We start from the raw sequence: 19207 nt of genomic DNA on the forward strand, positions 1-19207 counted from the left end.
AGTTTTAGAGCTAGTTCCTTGACTTATGGTGATCATGAGCCTTACAGCTAGGGGTCTGGCATCAGAATTTATCAAACAGCGTTTAGAGCAAAGCCATATGCTTATAAAGATAGCCTTGCCCTCAACCCATTTTGACTTAACCATAAACCTATGGCCTAGCTGTTAACCTAATATTACTTACTCTATCTATATTATGAGCCAGAGTCCCAGCTGAAAGGCTAATTTTGGCTTACTCAAAGTATATCATCAGCTGAAAGCCTTGCTCTGTACCAGCTTTCATTTCTCCAACTTCATCACTAGTCTAATGGCTCACTATAGGTCTCTGTTCACTCACTCTAACATTATCTCTGTGACATTCTCTAATTCCAAATTTAACCAAAGGTCTATCTCAGTTACTTACTCTGACTACTTCATAAGCCTGATGCTTAGCCTAAGTAACAGTTGCTAGAGAGCCAGGCCATAGACTGACTGTCAATAACCAATGTCTTACATAACTTAGTGTCTCTGATTGCTCTATAAACATTATAACATACATATATATATATATATATATATATATATATATATATATATATATATATATATATATATATTTCAATTTCTAGCACTAGCTACCATAACCACAGATCATTTTAATGTTTACATTTATGGCATTTGGCTGACACTCTTACCCAGAGCGACTTATAATTTGATCAGTTTATACAGGTAGACGAAGGTGGTGTTAGGAGTCTTGCCCAAGGACTCTTATTGGTGTAGTGTAGGGTGTTTGCCCAGGTGGGGATTGAACCCCAGTCTACAGCGTAGAAGGTAGACATGTTATCCACTACACAACCAACCACCATAGTTAATGTAACATTAACTAATATTAGTCTCAGTTTGTAGAAAGTTCAACAGGAGACCAGCCTCTTAATTTTTTCACCTGTTCAAGAGAGAATGTGTAGACAGTACATTTTAGGCTCAGACTAACATTAGTTAACGTTACATTAGCATGCTTTAGGGGGGCTTTGGGGGTTGCACCAGCGGGGCTCCGTAGATGAGTATAGGGTATGTTTTTCATTATGTTCTATATTTTCCTCCGAATGCTGTTCAATCATTTCTGAACAGGTCCTGTTCAACCCCTCAGCCCACAGTCGAGTCCTTGCGTTGGAAGCGTGGCTTGACTGAATACGGGTGGGATTTAAAATGACTACTGTTGCGTCTGTTTGCGTGACTGCGAGGTTCTACCGAGAAGCCGCTTCAAGCCATGTGGTGGCGCTATTTCTATAACTGTAACTTCCTCCAGCCGCACTAAAGCGGAGAAGCAGAAGATTTTGTTGTGGTCAGCAGTCCACGCCTCCGCGCTCATGTTGGAGGAGCAGAAAGAAGAGCTGAGCTGCTGAAGGTAGGAAGCTCTCCGACGCTTTAACACTCACTGTTCTTCATTCACTCAAACAGCTGGAGACACGTTTGAGCTCTGAAAATCAGATTCGACGGGTTTAAAAGAGGTTAGACAACGCAGAAGCAGCTTCATTCAGACCAGAGCTGAGTAATGTGAGCGTGACTCCTGGGCCAGATTGACTTTTACTGATGTATTTATGATTTACGCTATAAACAGACGACGTACTGAAACATTTATTTTAAAAAATATGCTAGTAAAATGCTGTTTTGCTTTCGCGGCAGCTTTTCCTAGTTATTTCTATAAAAATGTCCCTTTTCTAACGATTGGCTTTTCTCGTGTGCTTCTGTTCTTTTGTGTTTACGTGATCGAGTCAGCTCCTACACTGTCGATCGTGTTATTAGTGTGAATGTAAACGGACTAATTGTCAGGGAAACTGTAAAGATCAGTCCTTTACGGTCTTCTGTGTTTTACTCTCAGTTTGGGAACACGAGGCAGATTTTATCAACCATTCACTTACAAAAAGACGTCGTGCCGTATGAGACACGTAGCTGCAGTTAATGTAGATTAAATTATCCGAGGTGTGTATAATCACATGTACCAATGCAGTGAGAAAACCACGGTTTATTCTAGGCCAGCGATCGGCAACATGTGACAGTCGTGCGACTCCACAGCAGAATTAGATTTGTAAGAAAAGAAAAATAATAATCCTCCTTTGCAGAAAAATAAAGCTAAATAAAAATAAATGGTCTTAAACGGTGGAGTTAATGTCTCACTGCTAATTCGCCCTTTAACCCCGAAGGTTGGTCACCATAGCAACGCAGATAAGTCGCTTAGCCAGCAGCTAACAGAACAAGAAGACAAAGAGAGAGATTTAAGATGAACGTTGATCATTTGGAGACGAACCTTTACGGAAAAGTTTCCTTCCGAAGAAGCAAGAAAAGCAGCTATAGCTGAGCTAAAGCCTAAAGCAGAGCAAAATCAATCTGGATTTTTGTTTATATTTTTTAGCCTATAAGTTGCTAGTACATTAGCACATACTGAGACACATTTACAGCCAAGATGGTAAACATAAAATGTTGTGGCTCCCAAGGTGAAAAATGGCTTTTCGTAACAGTTGTGTTGCCGACCTCTGCTAGAGCAATGTGAAGTGCTTCTTGTTCATGTCTGGGAGGGGGTTGCTGGTTAATTGTTGATAGATTAAGAGCTCTCTTGCATTGAGGCTAGTTTTTGAGGTCTGTTTAGAGGGGTGTGTAGTGTGTGAGCTGTTTGGGAGTTTGATGGTGTAGTTTAGGTATGTCCAGTCACAGTCCTGGAGACCTCACGCTCTGCATGTTTTTGTGAATGAGGTGTGCTGGATAAAGGAAAGCATACAATTGTGTATATGAGGTCTTCAAGACTGAGACTGAGATCCTCTGTTCTAGTGGTATAAATGTCCTGAAACCTAGTGGTCCTTGATCCTTGACTCTCTCAAGACAGCATGATTGTGAAGGGGTGCGATGGGGCAGATAGTACTATACATGATGAAGTAATTATTTCTGCAAACCCTTGTAGTCTAAACAGTACCTCAGTGATTTAAATACAAAATCATCTGTCTTTTTTTTTTTGAGGTAAAAGATGCATTTAAAAATAGTATGACAAAAATGCAAGTGTGTGTGTGTGTGTGTTATGTGTGTTATGTGTTGGAAGGTCCTTTAATGGTCAGAGCTACATTTATTACATAGTCTTCTAACTGTGATCAGTTCAGTTTTGCTTGATATGGTATGTTTTTCAATACAGCAAAAACAAGTGGTGCCTGAATATGTACCTTGTGTTCATGTATTCATGTTAATATGTTAGTGTTTGCGTCATGCACACATGCATAAACCCGCCTCCCCCCACCCACTTTAGTCTAAGATGAACAGATTTTGATAATGATTCTTATGAAAGACAATAAATGATAGAAGCTCAAAAGAGACCAAGAGGTGTATTTGAGAGTTCTGCAGTGCTTTGCATTGCGTTGCTTTGTGTTAGTACAACCTGTGTTGGTTAAAGTGTCAAGTGCTAAACGAAAATGTGTTGATATGTACTAACAGGTGACCTCTGATTTATATTCTCCACAGACTGAGATTTTCAGATTCAGCACCTGATTTTCAGTGGAAAATTAAATAATGCTTTGCTACTGGGTAAGTGCATATGTGTGTGTGTGTGTGGTAGTTTGTCTTGGATCAAAACAAATGTTTTGACTTAGATATTAATACCAGATTTGATGTTTCTGTATTTATTCCGAATGAACATCTCGGGCAACAAATTTATCAGAATAAAAATTCTGTATTGGCCGATTATGTTTGCACGTACGATCTGTCTTCAGTTACACAGAAGCGGAAAACAGGAGTTCAAACAGGAGTGTATGCTGGTTTTGACGTGCTGATTGTTTGTATGTTTGAGCTCGTTTGAATTGCTTTGGATTTCTGTATTCTGTGTTTCTGTTCGTCATGTCCGCCTATCGATCTGTCCGTCTTGGATATATGAACCTGGACTGTTCTGACCGCGACCCTGGATTTGTCCGAAATAAGTCTCGCTTTACTCAGCACGTGCGTCCGCCTCCTCGCTCCACGTTACAGATAGGTTTACCAAGTGTTGCTCCTTCCTAAGACAAGTCAAGCACAAAGCTAAATTAATTGCTGCATCTACTAAATTGGTGGTTTGTAAACTTTTAATCTTAGGACCCTTATGAAGTAGTGTTTGCCCTGTGATCCACCAAATGTTCTTTAAAATAAAATAAGACACAAACTCTCCAAAAAAGCTTTCCACACAGTTTTACTCAACATTCTGTTCCGTCAGTCATCAAATGCAGCCGCACACCATAATACAAGAAGGAACCATATATGAGCCTACATTGGAGAGATGTGTAAAAAGAAAGAATGAAATAACTTTATTCACTTATTCATTCTGTGTTTAGATGTAATCTATTCAACTCTTACCTTCAGTGTGAGCACATTAATACATTTCATTTACATTTAGTTGGGTATTACATAACTCATTTAAATATGCTCTGATCCGAAATCAAAACTTTGAGTGCTGACCACTGTGTAAATGGAACCCAGCCAGAGCCAAATACATCATATGCTTAGTTCCACAATACTTGATAACTGCACTTCAAATTTGTGTGAATGTGTGTGATGTGTGCGACAGGTTGAAGGCCACTTTGAACACACAGAAGTGCTATGAGCTATCAGTAGCTCTGCCTGGTGCAGAAATGGCATGGTTCCACAGATCTAAAACACACAAATATCCAAAACACGCTTCATTTGGATCTGCTCTCAATGAAAAAAATAAAAATAAATAAATATAATCCAGTTTCCTTGTGACCCTCTTGTCTCCACACTGACACACAGTTTGAAAACCTCTGCACTAAATCTCAACATTCTGCTACAAGAAGTATCATCAAGCCCTGCATTAACAGTCATACTGTCAGTGTTTGGGAGATGAATGTAGGGAGGGCTGTTAGGTGGTTAGCTGTTAGATTGGAAGTGCATGAACACAGCTTGTTTTAAGCAGGATTGGGGACAGTCATTAACTGGCTTATTAAAAGCATTGGCCAAAATGAGCAGAAAACATGGGTTATGTTGGTCATTATTGCTCTTCTGTGCAATCAAAGTCTTGGTTTTTATCATGGCAAGTATTTTGTTCAGTGTCTGCTACTGCAGTTTTTTTTTCTTATTGCAGTGTTTAAATGACACCAAAGTAGCAGCCCTGGCACCATGATTAAAATGACTTTTTAATTTGATTAACGTAATCATAGAGCGTAGTCTCCTTGCAGTAATGGTACCGTTTTACGCCTGGTTCATTGTTGTTTGCCACTTGCAGTCCTCCTGCAGCCGAATCACTGGTACAGTACAACCATTTTCTTTTATTTGTAGGGAAAAAAAAAAGGGGTGATTATCCCAATGAGATTCATCTGGGATTTACAATGTAATAATCCAGCAACTGCAAATTTTTAATGATTGTTCTGCAATTTATTGCTTATTGTTCTCTACATAAGTGTTGTTCCTGCTGTTTTCAGGTCCGCTCTTTAAGTGACTGCTGGCTTCTCTGTGTTAGGAAAATCTTGCATTGTGCACCATTAGTTGTGCTTTCATTCTTATGCCAATTGCGTGTAAACCAAATAAATTTCCAGTTTCCAATTATCAAACCAATTCTACTGATAGGGATGTTCAAAGTCTTTGCTAGAGCTCTGTAGTGTGTTTTGTTTTTGTTTTTGTTTTTGTTTTGATATATTCACCCCCCACCCATTCAAGTATTTTTTAACAATGACGTCTCTGGGAACTTTAGACTGTGATTGCTATAGTTGCATGACATGTTATCAACCAGTGGCAACATTTATAATAATATAGAGTGTGATTTGCATAGCACCATGTAATATTTGTAGCATTAATATTCAGTTCATGTATCTATTTTTTTTAACCATTACAATGTATATTTTAATAAACTGTCTGAAATCTTTGTTTATGCTAATGGGTACATATCTTTCTTGCGTATTTATAAAATTAAAGTCAAAAGACGTTAAGACGTAAGTTACCATTACCTGTGTAAATTGTATGTGGTTATATGCACTGGAGACATACTTAACAACAAAAACAAAAGTGTCTGAGTAGTTTTTTCCGTCACTGTTTACCGGTCTACTAACATTAAATGTTATCTCTTTACTGCAGCTCAGTTTGTTGTTTTTCTCTCTCTGCCCTCTGTCCTCCTCATGTGCCTCTGTCTCACAGTGGCTTTCTCACTGCAGTAACCTTCAGCATTTTTTTTAAGCAAATGTCTAAAATGTCCTTTCATTCCATTATTTTTAATTAGGTGGATAGTTGATCTTGCTATGCAGGTAGCTAGCTTGCTGCTTTGCAGGTTAGGTACATTTTACTGTAATAAATTGTATAATAAATAGATTACTATGCATAAATCATGTTTGATGAAAATGTCTGATAGAACCTGACAATTCTAGAGCCATTTTGGAATATCACACCTGTGCAGCCCATTACAGACTTTCATGTACTGCAGTCTAAAAAAAAAAAAAAAAAGGGATACCCAACCCCCAAACCCTTAGAAATAAAATGGTATGTTCGGCACAGATAACAAAGAGGAATACAAAGCAAATAAACCTTCCTTATAACATTCTGAGAATGTTTGTTTTTTTTTGTTGTTTTTTTTTTAATCCTAGTCAAATGACATGTTTTGTGGATTTTCTAAATTTAAAATTAACCCAACATCTACACATAAGCATTTAAAGTATAAGCATTAAATATGCATGTTTCCACAAATGTACATGCAATGTTACCTAAATAGAGGGGTGAAAAAAAATGTGGTGTGCGCAAAGATTTGGGCACCCTCTCAGTCAATGGTGATTGTAGCCAAAGAGTTCAGTTTTTGGTTCGTTAGACCACAGTACTTGACTCCATAATGCCTCTGGATTATCTAAGAGCTGTTTGCTGTTAAGAAGTTGACATCACAGTTAAGGTTACTTTCTGATAACTTGTCCATGCAAGTGACGCTTGTGCAACAAGTCGTCAATAGTTATCGTTAATTTTTATTTCTTTAAAGGGACCTATTATGCTTTTCTGTTTTTTAGTGCGTTATATAGCTTTTTGTGCATGAAAACGGGTTGCTACAAAGCTCAAAGTACATGCTAGAGGGGGTAACTCTCTCTCCCAGTAGCCACTTTTCTCAGCTGTTGGAATTCCAGCCCTTTTCCTTTGTTACACAGCCACACATTTTCATAAAACAATGCTTGTTGCCTGCCTACTGGCAAGCTTGGCCTGCCCACACAATGCACAGCAAATACTGGAGCCTGGAAAGAGTTTAATCAGTTTTGTAGCCATGTCGAGAAAACATTGCCCTGACTTTTGGGATCAGATTCTGGCTCTAACTAATATGGCAGAACACGAAACAGCTGGAGAGAACGATCTGTCTGCAGACTGAAAGAGAGGGATGGATCATGTAGAGTAGGAGAATACAGAATAGGAGAGTTGACCAATCACTGGGCTTGTCTTGAGTGTGGGTTGAAAGTCACAGGAGCTCTATCAGGACATTTCAGACAGAGGGTCAATAGAGATGTACAGTATGAGAAAAATGGAACATGGTTTTTGGAACATGGAAGCATGTAAATCTAGTCTAGTAGACTTCAAGAATAAAATAATGAATGCTAAAAATGAGCATAATAGGTCCATCTTTGTGCCATTTCAGACACAAAGTTTATAAGCAAAAAGTTCTGATATATTTTATATTGTTCTCCTGCTTTGTAGGAATTATGTTTAGTTTCAGATTCTCTGTCAGCTCCCTGGGTGAGCCCATAGCTGCAGAGAGTAAGCACTGTAAGAGGTTTGAAGAATCACATAATTTATGTTCTGAAATTGTTTATACATCCCTGCATGTATAGACAAAAATGCATGTAGCCAGTATAATGATGGTGGAAAAATGTACATAGGATAAACCCCATGGAGCCTGTAATAATTTTGTTTATCACAGCAAGTGATGGTGGCAATGGTCAAATAATACCAGTCATTTTTGCCATCAAGGAATCCAGCTTAGCCCTGGGCTCCAGTTCCTATATGGCTGTTATTCTGTTAGAATTTTATTCTTTCTTTACACATCCTGACAGTTTGGATCATGAGTGCTGCTCCTCATATTTTTGTTGCATATTGAATTTTTTTTTTTTTCTTCTTCTAGAAATGAATGATGTCCCATGTGACGTTTTTTCCACCAAGAGGAATGTTAAACTGCTGAAAAAGGTTAAATATAAGAATATGGCATCACAAAGACATTCTAGTACTCAGCCAATGCCATCTGGTTCCCTCCTCATGAATGAATCTCACAGACAAACCGAGGAATGCAGCAAGGAGAGAACTCACTACTGCCTGGAGTGTGGAAAGTGTTTTCCTGAACAGAGTGCCCTCAAAATCCACCAGCGCATTCACACAGGAGAGAAGCCATATCACTGCTCAGTGTGTGGGAGGAGTTTTACCCAGAAGATTCATTGCCAGAAACACCAGCTCATTCACACAGGAGAGAAGCCGCACTACTGCTCAGAGTGTGGGAAGAGTTTTACTCGACAGAGTACTCTCATAGCACACCAGCGCATCCACACTGGAGAGAAACCATATTACTGCTTAGAGTGTGGGAAGAGTTTTACTGTACAGAGTAATCTCCAACGACACCAGCTAATTCACACAGAAGAGAAGCCGTATCACTGCTCAGAGTGTGGGAAAAGTTTTAATCAACAAGGTCATCTCCAGGAACACCAGCGCATTCACACAGGAGAGAAGCCGTATCACTGTTCAGAGTGTGGGAAAAGTTTTACCATACAGAGTTCGCTCCAACGACACCAGCGCATTCACACGGGAGAGAAGCCATATTATTGCTCAGAGTGTGGAAAGAGTTTTAAACATCCGAGTACTCTCCAACAACACCTTCGCCTTCACACAGGAGAGAAGCCGTATTACTGCTCAGAGTGTGGAAAGAGTTTTACTGTACAGAGCAGTTTCAAAAAACACCAGCGCATTCACATGAGGAAAGCCCTATCACTGCTCCGATTGTGTGAAGAGTTACAGACATTCAAAGACTGTGATAACACACAAGAGCACTAAGAGCAGTGGTGAAAATGGACAGTAATGAGTGTAACCGTAACACACTCTGAGAGTACCAGTCTCCAGGGAGTGGTGCTTCCAACCCAGATTTCAGACTGTTTTTAGGGACTACAGCTTGTTCACCTAATGAGAAGGCGCAGCCCACATCTTCTCGCAAGGATGAGTTTTATTTTTAGGGTATATTGGAAACAATCAAAAAACTCCACATTCAATAATACGGTGTTGATTTACAGTACGATGTCTAGTTTAATATGTCTAAGTCAGTATAGTGTTTCTGATGCAGTGGTGGGTGTCTTGATAAACATTTGACAGTGTACTTGCCTCCTTGAGTTCCTCTTTTGTTAATTTGAATTCCACACATTAACTAGTCAAAGGTTTTTGTAATGAAAACCTTTAAACTTTTAAACTTCCTTTAAACTTATTTAATGTTTTCTGTGTGCTGTATGTTCAAAGTTTTCTTATTGAAGACTTTAACCCTTAGATGCACAAGTGACTGGACCCTATACTCAAAAATGACCCACATTAGAATCAATGTGTTTTTATGCCATTTTTGTCATTTTGGTTAAGAATAATCACTTGTATAGTATTTAGTATTATATTTAGGACCACACAAGAATGATTTCATGTTTGAAATATCTTTATTTTTCACTTTTTAACATCTTTGACAAAGAAAATTACCCACAACAGTAATAGAAAAAAGTGAACATTTGCGAAAATCCTGTGTGTGTGTGTGTGTGTGTGTGTGTGTGTCTGTAACTGTCCAATCATTGACAGTTTCTCTCTCTTTTCTCTCTTTTCCCTGTTTTGCCTTCTCTCATCACTATATGCAGTTCAGACAAACTACCTGTTTCTGGCTGTGATCATTGCACACAGGTACATTTGCATTTCCCACACGTATTGCTGACTTTTTAATCTTTGTTACTTGGGCAGATCTGACACCTCTTTCTTTTTGGTTGGCCCTGTCTGCTTCTTTCCTGTGACTGGGTTGTGGCTTTTGTCACCCCACACCTTTCCATTGCTTTAATAATCGGGGTTTGCAGTTGGGGGCAGCCTTCCAGTCGATTCCTCGTGTGTGGTGTGACTAGGTCCTTTGACAGCTCTTTGAGGAAGAGCCGTCGTGCACTGGTGATGCCACTCTTGAATTCTGGGTGCTGAGCCGTGAAAAAAGTGTAGGCATTCAGGGTGGCAATGTCAATTAGGTTATACCACAGCACCATGGGCCACCTCTGTGTTTGGCGCTTGCAGGTGTAGGTGCCAACCATCTGGTCAATGGTGTCAACACCTCCTTTTGTGTTGTTGTAAAATGTGATCACTTCTGGTTTTTCCTTTCTGCTATTTTCATCCACTAGTTTGTCGTGGTGCATCGTGCACAGGAGCACAAGAGCTTTTCCTTTCTTTCTGATATAGCTGACCATCATAAGGCTATCGTTGAAACCAAACTCTGTGCTGTGAACCTCCCTGGACTTGGAAGGCTTCATCAGAGGAGGGATGTCTGGCTTGTTCTGACGTAGAGTCCCAACAATAGTGAGATTCTTCTCCAGGAGATGCCGAGCAAGGGGCACACTGGTGAAAAAGTTGTCCATGGTGATGTTGCGACCTGTGTTTCTAAATCTTCTACACAACTGCTGGACAATGTTTTCCCCCAGATTTTTCTGAATGTCTTCCTCTGCTTGTCTCCCTGTGTAAACTATACCATCTATTGCATAGGGGATGTGTGCATCACAAACCCAGAAGATCTTTAGGTCATACTTGGCGGGCTTGCTTGGCATGTACTGTAGAAACTTGCACCTACCCCTGAATGGCACAATTCGTCCACAGTGACACAATCACTCGGGATGAATCGCTGTCTACAGTTGACCAGGAACAGGTCCCATATATAGCGGAAGGCTACCATATGGTCTGTTTCCAGTCGGAAGGCTCTGGTCCTTTTATCATTGAAGTGCAAGGTACGGCGAATGTCTTCAAATCTTCCAACAGCCATAGTGGCCTTGTACATGGGATTATGTAGGGGACTCCCAAACAGCTCACGGACTGATACATCCCAGTTCTTCTCACTTCCAGCAAGCAGGGTCAATCCAATGAAGGCCATCAATTCATCTTTGGTGACATGTTTCCATTCTTTTCCTCTAGCTGTTGCTACTCTCCGTCCTTCTAAGTTTGTGCACTTCATCAACTCTTGTATTATATCATCAGTGATAAAGAGCTCCCATGCATCTTTTGGTGAGACAGTAGTGCTAAGCCCTTGTGCAGGCCCTGACCGACTTCTGAGGATATTGTGGCTCTGTGTTCTGCCCTGGGTGGGAGGTAACTCGCTCCAGTAATAGCCCTTCCGACTCATTCTGCTGGACATGATTTGGACACTTTCTTCTTCATAGGACACAGAAGAAGAATCTTCTGAGACAGATTGTTCAGTTGGATTTCCAGGGGGATGACTGCCACCTGGACAATAGTCTCATCATCATCATCAGAAATTTCAGACTCAGAGTCCAACCCCATTACTTCCTCTCCATCATCCATCAGCATCTGTAGGACCATTTCGGTTGTGTATCTAGCAGCCATGACACCTTGGATGAGGAAACATAAGAGTAATGTTTTCAATAGATCAATATGTAGCTATATAAAAAAATACTCTCTCTCACACACACACACACACACACACACACACACACACACACACACACACACACACACACACAGACACTGCATATAGTAATGTTAGCTAACTTGGGTAGTTAGCTAGCTAGTGTTAGTTAGTTATAAAGTAGGCTAATTTGTTGAATAAAAACAACAGTCATGAAAGACACACACACACAATTTTATTATTCATATCCGATTATAATGAAAATTATACTTACACTTATCAGCTCTTGCTGTGTAAAATAATCTTCCTGAGGGATGATACTTCTGATATAGTCTGTGTGGTCCACAGTTAATTTATTCCTGACAGCCACCGTTGATAAGAATCAAAGGTTCCCATTGGATTCCATAGAAAATGCCTAATTAATGAGTTAAGGTGTTTCAGCCACAGATTTACATCTAAATCAGATAAATGATGTAGGAATTACAACCGTTTTCATACTCTGACTTCAGGCTTAAAAATAATTAAAAGGCAGACTGCTCAGATGTTCTATGACCAGGTTTGTGCTATTCTCTCATTGTTTCACTTACCGGTATACAGAGGTCTAGAGTCGATTTCAAGTGTAGCATTTGGAATCTGTTGCTGTTAAGTCTCAATATGATATCAAAGACAGCTGCAGTAAAAGTCTGACAGAGAAGAAATCCAGTGTGTTGTGATGGCTATGGGTTCCAGACTTCAGCCAGTGATTGAATACAGAGGATTTGCCACCGAGAGTTAAAGACAAATATGTTTATGATTATTAGTTTGTCCAGTTACTTCTGAGCCCTGAAAAAAGAGAGAGCAATGTATGAAAATGGTAGCAATTCCTGCATCATTCACCGGGTTTAGATGTAATGCCCTTAAATGAGGTCTGCACATTGAGCTCATATTTGTTATTTCATTTCAACTCCCAATATGCTGGATGGCTAAACTGACAATGACTTTTTTATGGACCTATATGCAAATGATATGCAATTATGTATATAGATTGTCTGCATAGAGGTGACCTCTGTCCTGTATGTAGATTGCCTACATACTGGTGACCTCTCCTCAGTATGGCATGCGCTTGCCTGTTCTACACAGTATAACATTGCATGCAGGCCAAACTACAACTCATCCGTGACCTTTTCTTTGATGTTCAGAGACTTTAAGGACTGCTTTTGTTTACTTAAACTTTTACATGTAAGTGTGTATGTATTTTTGTGCATGTATTAAACTGTTGATTTATATTTCTCCATACAGGATTATACAGGATTAAAGAAGTTATTAATGGACGTTTTTCATACATTGCTTAATTGTGATTTCAGTGAAGCTGTGGTAAAATACCCAACAGTACACTAGCTTTACCTTGTAGCTTTACCTAAGTTCTCTTTGGCAAAAACTGTATTCCATATAACTGTGTGTGTATATTTCTTATATATATATATACTGTATTTGTATAAAACGGTATTCCACCACACATTATAACCATTATAACATTTGCAGATTTCTTGTTGTTTTCTTCTTCCATAACATTATCTTCTTTAGAATCAGAATTATTTTATTTTGCCAAGTATGTTGCCCAAACCAGGAATCGGTCATGGTGAGTGCACAAGTGTAACATACTAAAACAGACCAGAGAAGTACAGGAATAAGCATGAGTATTTAAAAAATCTGATTTCACTAGAATAAAAGCATGAGACCTACCTAGAAGCCACATTTTGCAAGTTTTACCATAAACCTTTTTTGACATTCTTCAACTTCATAAACTCGAGACCTAGCTTTAAACCTAAAGTTACTTAATCTAACTACACTATAAGCCAGTCACAGTCGAAGCTCTATATTTTGGCTAATTCAAACTACATTAGTTAAAGTTAAAAGCTTAGCTCTGTATTTGCTTTCATTTATCCAGCTTCATCATATGCGTAATAGCTCGTTATACATGATAATAGTTCACTCACTCCATCACAAGCCTGAGGCCTTGCCCTAACCTTACTTTGATATTCTTTAACTGTAGCTCTGTAGTTACTGCTACTCACTCTAACTTCACCACAATGGTAGGGCTTAGCTCTTAACCAACCATCACTATCTACATTGTAAGCCTGAGGCCTAGCTATCAGACACCTATGGTCTTGCCCTACACTTATGCTATCTACATGATCAGTCTAAGGCCTACCTGAAAGGTTACGTGTGCATACTCTACCTTCATTATAGCCTGATATTTTGCAGATGAAGTAAGGAACAGGAGCTATAAAGCTAGGCCTTAGGTTTCTGCTTCTATCTTACAAACCTAAAGCCTTGCTCTGAAACCACTGTTACTGATTTCACTAGAATAAAGGCTTGAGGCCTCACTGGAAGCTTCCTTGTGCTTAATTTGACTTCATCATAAGCCTAAGGCCTTCAACTTCACTATAAACTAAAGGCCTAGATCTAAATCTGCTATCATTTATTCTAACTACATGAGTAACCTTTGGCCTACTCTATCTACAGCATGAATTTAAAGCCTGGTTCTATACCTGATTTTAATTCTCCAACTTCATCCTAAGTTTAATGGAGTGCAATCGATCTCAGTTCACTTACTTTTATACCATCACCAGGCCTGAGGCCCATCCTTAAGATTACTCTGACATTCTGTAATTGTAGCACTACAGCTACTGTTACTCACTCTCACTTCCCCATAAGCCTAGAGCCTAGCTCTAAACCTACCATCAGTCAATCTACATAGTGAGCCTGAGGCCTAGCTGGAAACCTCATTTTGCTCACTTTAATTTCTAAAGAAGCCTAAGGCTTTGCCATACACTGTTTTTTATAATCTCTAGTTTCTTCATAAATCTAAGGCCTAGCTCTGTAGCTACTCTTACACTATCTACATTACAAGGCTACTTTTGCTTACACTAGCTTCATCATAAATGTAAGACTTAAAATACACATTGAGTTAGTAACAAGACCTATAGAGCTAGAACTTTCTCATAAACCAGAGCCCTTGCACTGAAACTGTTACTTATTTTAATACAATAACATAATACAAGGCCTAGTTAGATGCCTCCTTTTGCTTACTCTTACTTCGACCTTGCCCTAAACCAACCTTGACGTTCTCCAAATTCAGCATAAACCCTAGCTCTAAATGTCATAATACTTACTCTAAATGCAATATTAACCAGACGTCCAGCTGTAAGGCTAAATTATGGCTTTCTCAGACTACATCATCAGCTGACCGCCTAGCTCTTTCACAGTTCTCATTTCTCCAAATTCATCATAAGTCTAACGGGTCGCTATACATCTCAGTTCATTAACTCCATCATAAGCTCTGCTGTAAGATCACCTTGACATTCTTTAACTGTAGCTATGCAATTGTAACTTCACACAAGCCTAGGGCCTAGCTCTAAAACTACCATCACTTACTCTATCTACACTGTAAGCGTGAGGTCTCACTGGAAAGGTCATTTTGCTTGCTGTAACTGCTTCAGAGGCCTAAGGCCTTGCCATATATTTATGCTATCTGAGCCTGAGGCCCAGTTGGAGGGATATTTTTGCTTACTCTAGTTTCAAATGAGTAAGTTTCAAGACTAAAATGAATAATGCACATATAGTAAAGAAAACAAGCTATATAGCTATGCCTTAGGTTTGAGCTTTACTCTAAATTTCCTCATAAATCTAAGGCCTTGGTCTGAAACTGCTAGCTGGGCCTACCTGGATGCTACCTTCCACTGACTCTGACTTCACTGTAAGCTAAATGGCTTGCTCTGTACATCATTTTATTCATGCTGATTCTATCAGGAACCTCAGGCCTAACTAGAAGCCAACGTATTAACCTGCTTTCATGGATTTTTATCTCAGGATAAGCCATACCTACTTTTGCTTTATCTAACTTCACCATAAGCCTGGGGCCTACCTCTTAATCTACATATACACTATACTGCCAAAGGTATTCGCTCATCTGCCTTCACATGAATATGAACTGGAGTGACATCCCATTCTTAATCCATAGAGTTTAATATTACATCAGCTCACCTTTGCAGCTATAACAGCTTCAACTCTTCTGGGAAGGCTTTCCACAAAGTTTAGGAGTGTGTTTATGGAAATTTTTAACCGTTCTTCCAGAGGCGTATTTGTGAGGTCGAACACTGATGGACGAGAAGGCCTGGCTCTAATTCATCCGAAAGGTTGAGGTCAGGACTCTGTACAGGCCAGTCAAGTTATTCCACACCAAACTCGCTCATCCATGTCTTTATGGACCTTGCTTTGTGCACTTGTGCACAGTCATGTTGGAACAGGAAGGGGCCGCCCCCAAAGTGTTCCCACAAAGTTGGGAGCATGAAATTGTCTAAATCTCTTGGTTTACTGAAACATCTCCACTGCTCTAGAGTCCAGTTGCGATGTTTTACACCACTGCATTCGACACTTTGCATTGCGCTTGGTGGTGTAAGGCTCAGATGCAGCTTCTCTGCCATGGAAACCCATTCCATGAAACTCTCTAGGCACTGTTTTTGAGCTAATCTGAAGGCCACATGAAGTTTGGATGTCTGTAGCAATTGGCTCTGCAGAAAGTTGGCGCTATGCGCCTAAGTGTCTGCTGACCGCACTGTGTCACTTTGCGTGGCCTACCACTTTGTAGCTTAGATGCTGTTGTTCCCAATTGCTTCCACTTTTTTATAATGCCACTGACAATTGACTGTGGAATATTTAGTAGCTAGGAAATTTCACAATAGGACAATAGGATGCACAGGTGGCATCCTATCACAGTACCATGCTGGAATTCACTGAGCTCCTAAGAGCGACCCATTCTTTCACAAATGTTTGTAGAAGCAGTCTGCAGGCCTTGGTGCTTGATTTTATAAACCTGTAGCCATGGAAGTGATTGGAACACCTGCATTCAATGATTCGGAAGGGTGAGCGAATACTTTGGCATTATAGTGTACATACACTCAAACTATGATATAAGCCTGAGGCCTAGCTGAATGCCTCCTTTTACTTACTCTGATTTCATCATAAGCCTAAGGCCTTGTCCTAAAACCTAATTTGACATTATCCAACTTTGCCATAAACCCAAGGCCTACACCTAGTATTACTTATTCTTTCTATATGATGAGCCAGAGGCCCAGCTGAAGGGCTAATTGCAGCATTCTCAAACTACATCGTCATCTGAAAACTTCTCTCTGTACCAGCTTTCATTTCTCTGACTTCATCAAATGTTTAATGGATAGATCTATAGATCTCTTTTTAATCACTTTGACATTCTCTAACTCCAATTTAACCCTCTAAGGCTTAGATCTATAGCTACTGTTACTTACTCTTGCTACTGCATAAACCTGAGGCCTAGCAACAAGATAGCCTAAGTGACAGTAGTTAGAAAGCCAGGCCTTAGAGGTTTACATTCACTCTAACTTCTTCATAAGCATTAGCTAAATCTGAGGCCTAGCTGGAAAGTTAATTTTCCTTACGCTACATTCTTCAGTTAGCTAAGGCCTAACTTTATACTTACTGCTACTTACTCTATATCTACAATATACTCTATCTACAATACTCCTGAGGCATGGCTTTACGCCTCCTTTCGCTTGCTCTAGCTTTATTGTAAACCTAATGGCATGCTTTGTATCTAATTTCACTTTATCACAACTACTTCATAAGCCTGATGGCTCATTCTCTAACTCTTTTCATTCATGCTAACTACATCAGGAGTCTAAGGCCTAACAACTAACAGTCTTTTACCTACTCTAAATGCACTATAAGCCTACGGCCTGGCCAGTAACCTGCTTACATTTACTCTAACCACGGCTTAAACCCCACGTTGCTACCTAATTTTACAAAGTAGTCATAATTTCTTCATACACCTAAAAGCTTTCACTCAATCTAACTTCAGCATGAGCCACAGGCCTGAATCTAAACCTACTGTTTATTTGACTACATTAAAAGCCTGAGGCATAGCTGTAGGCCTCTTTTTGCTTACTTTGACTGGCTTTTTCTGTATGTCATTTTACATGCTTCATCATAAATCTAAGGCCTAGCTCTTAACCTAATCTTACTTAATCTGTCTACATTACAAGCCCATTCCAAGTACATCATGACCATAAAGCATGTCTTTATCTACTTTTGTTTCTCTAACCTCATGTACCTCCTTTCCCTCATCGTCATTTCATCATATTGCATGGCCTAGCACTAAAACTACTTTCACTTACTCTAACTAAACTACTACCAACTCTAACTTTATCATATGCCAGAGACCTAGCTGTAAACTCACCTGTAAACTTCAGAACATGTCTTTAAACATAGTTTTGCTTTCTCCAACTTCATCATAAGCTTAGGGCATAGCCCTGCAGCTGCTTCTACTTTCTCATCATACGTTCCTCATAAGCATGATACCTTGCAATGTTCCTCTTTTCATTCACTTTAGCTACCCAAGAAGCCAAAGTCTACTAGCTAACCTGTTATTCATGCTATTAACTTTCTCAGCACTTCGTATGTAGGCTTACAGTGGAGTATGTACAAGTAGAATTACAGTTAGGCCTTATTCTCATGATGTAATTAGATTGAATCACATGCATAAGGCTTTGCCCTGTACCTACTTTTACTTCCACATGATAACCTCTTTGTTGGGCTAATGGCTCAGGCTCTACCTTCTTTCATTCATGTTAACTACAGCAGGAGCCAAAGCGATATCCATTAGCCTGTTTTTAAATACTTTAACCTCAGCATAAGCCTGGGGCCTTGATGGAAGCACACATTTGCTTGCTCTGACTTCATCATAAGCCTAAGGCCTAGGTCTACATCTACTATTGCTTAATGTCTCTACATTATAAGCCTCATGCCTAGCACTGAACCTACCTTTGCTTACTCTAAATGCATCATGAACTCAAAGCTTTGCTTTGTGCCTACTTTTATTTCCGTACATTCATCAAAAACTTAATGCCTTCCTCCCTACCTACCACCTTTGTTTCATCTTACACATGGCCTACATTAAAACCCACCTTTGCTTGCTCATAAGCTTAACTTCTAACCGTTACACATCCTGTTCCTAACTCTAACATCATTATGAACCAAAGACCTTGCTCTTAATATGGCATATTCCACATTATAAGCCTGAGATCCAGCTCTAAGCCTGCTTTTAAAACACATGGCCTAGCCCTAATCTCACGCATACTTTCTCTAATTTAATGTGCCTATGGCCTAGTTCTAACAGCACAACAACCCTAAGATCTAGTCATGCACCTATTATTATGCACTCTAACTACAAAATAAGTCTAAGGCCTAGCTGGAAGCCTCTTTTTGTCATTAAATGCTCAAGGCCTAGATTTAAACCTACTTGTACCCACTGTAAATTTACCATTAACCTGAGGCCTGAATGTAAATAAACATAATATGCATAAACACACAGGAAAATATTAAAATAATCTATAGGTAAACAGCTCATCATTGATACCAATAAATATGTGAGTTTTCTTCATAAACATATGTGCATGTAAAGGAAGAAAAAGTGGGAAAAAAAATAGAGGTTTCTTAAAAGTGCACTGAGCTTGACTGTCTGAAAGCATAACTGAAAGAGGCCTCTCCACGTTTTCTGTATTGTGCTCTGGGGCGTGTCAACAGGTGGGCTGGGGTCAGCCTTGCCCACCATAGTAA

General features: G+C 39.5%; 1 protein-coding gene across 2 annotated transcripts; it reads left to right on the forward strand.

Annotated features, from left to right (window-relative positions):
- The first annotated feature begins 1307 nt into the window (after positions 1-1307).
- LOC108411814 (gastrula zinc finger protein XlCGF7.1-like) lies at positions 1308-13091 on the forward strand. 2 transcript variants are annotated; one of them, XM_037531793.1, is made up of 3 exons: positions 1308-1381; positions 3478-3540; positions 8078-13091. In XM_037531793.1, the coding sequence occupies exon 3, from the start codon at positions 8080-8082 to the stop codon at positions 8992-8994; it is 915 nt and encodes a 304-aa protein (XP_037387690.1). In that variant the 5' UTR covers positions 1308-1381; positions 3478-3540; positions 8078-8079; the 3' UTR covers positions 8995-13091. The 2 variants fall into 2 exon arrangements, with proteins under 2 accessions (XP_037387690.1, XP_037387691.1); XM_037531794.1 differs by lacking the exon at positions 3478-3540 and having other exon boundaries at positions 1331-1381.
- The last annotated feature ends 6116 nt before the right edge of the window (positions 13092-19207 follow it).

This window comes from Pygocentrus nattereri, chromosome 20, assembly GCF_015220715.1.
Source record: "Pygocentrus nattereri isolate fPygNat1 chromosome 20, fPygNat1.pri, whole genome shotgun sequence".
Taxonomy (NCBI): domain Eukaryota; kingdom Metazoa; phylum Chordata; class Actinopteri; order Characiformes; family Serrasalmidae; genus Pygocentrus; species Pygocentrus nattereri.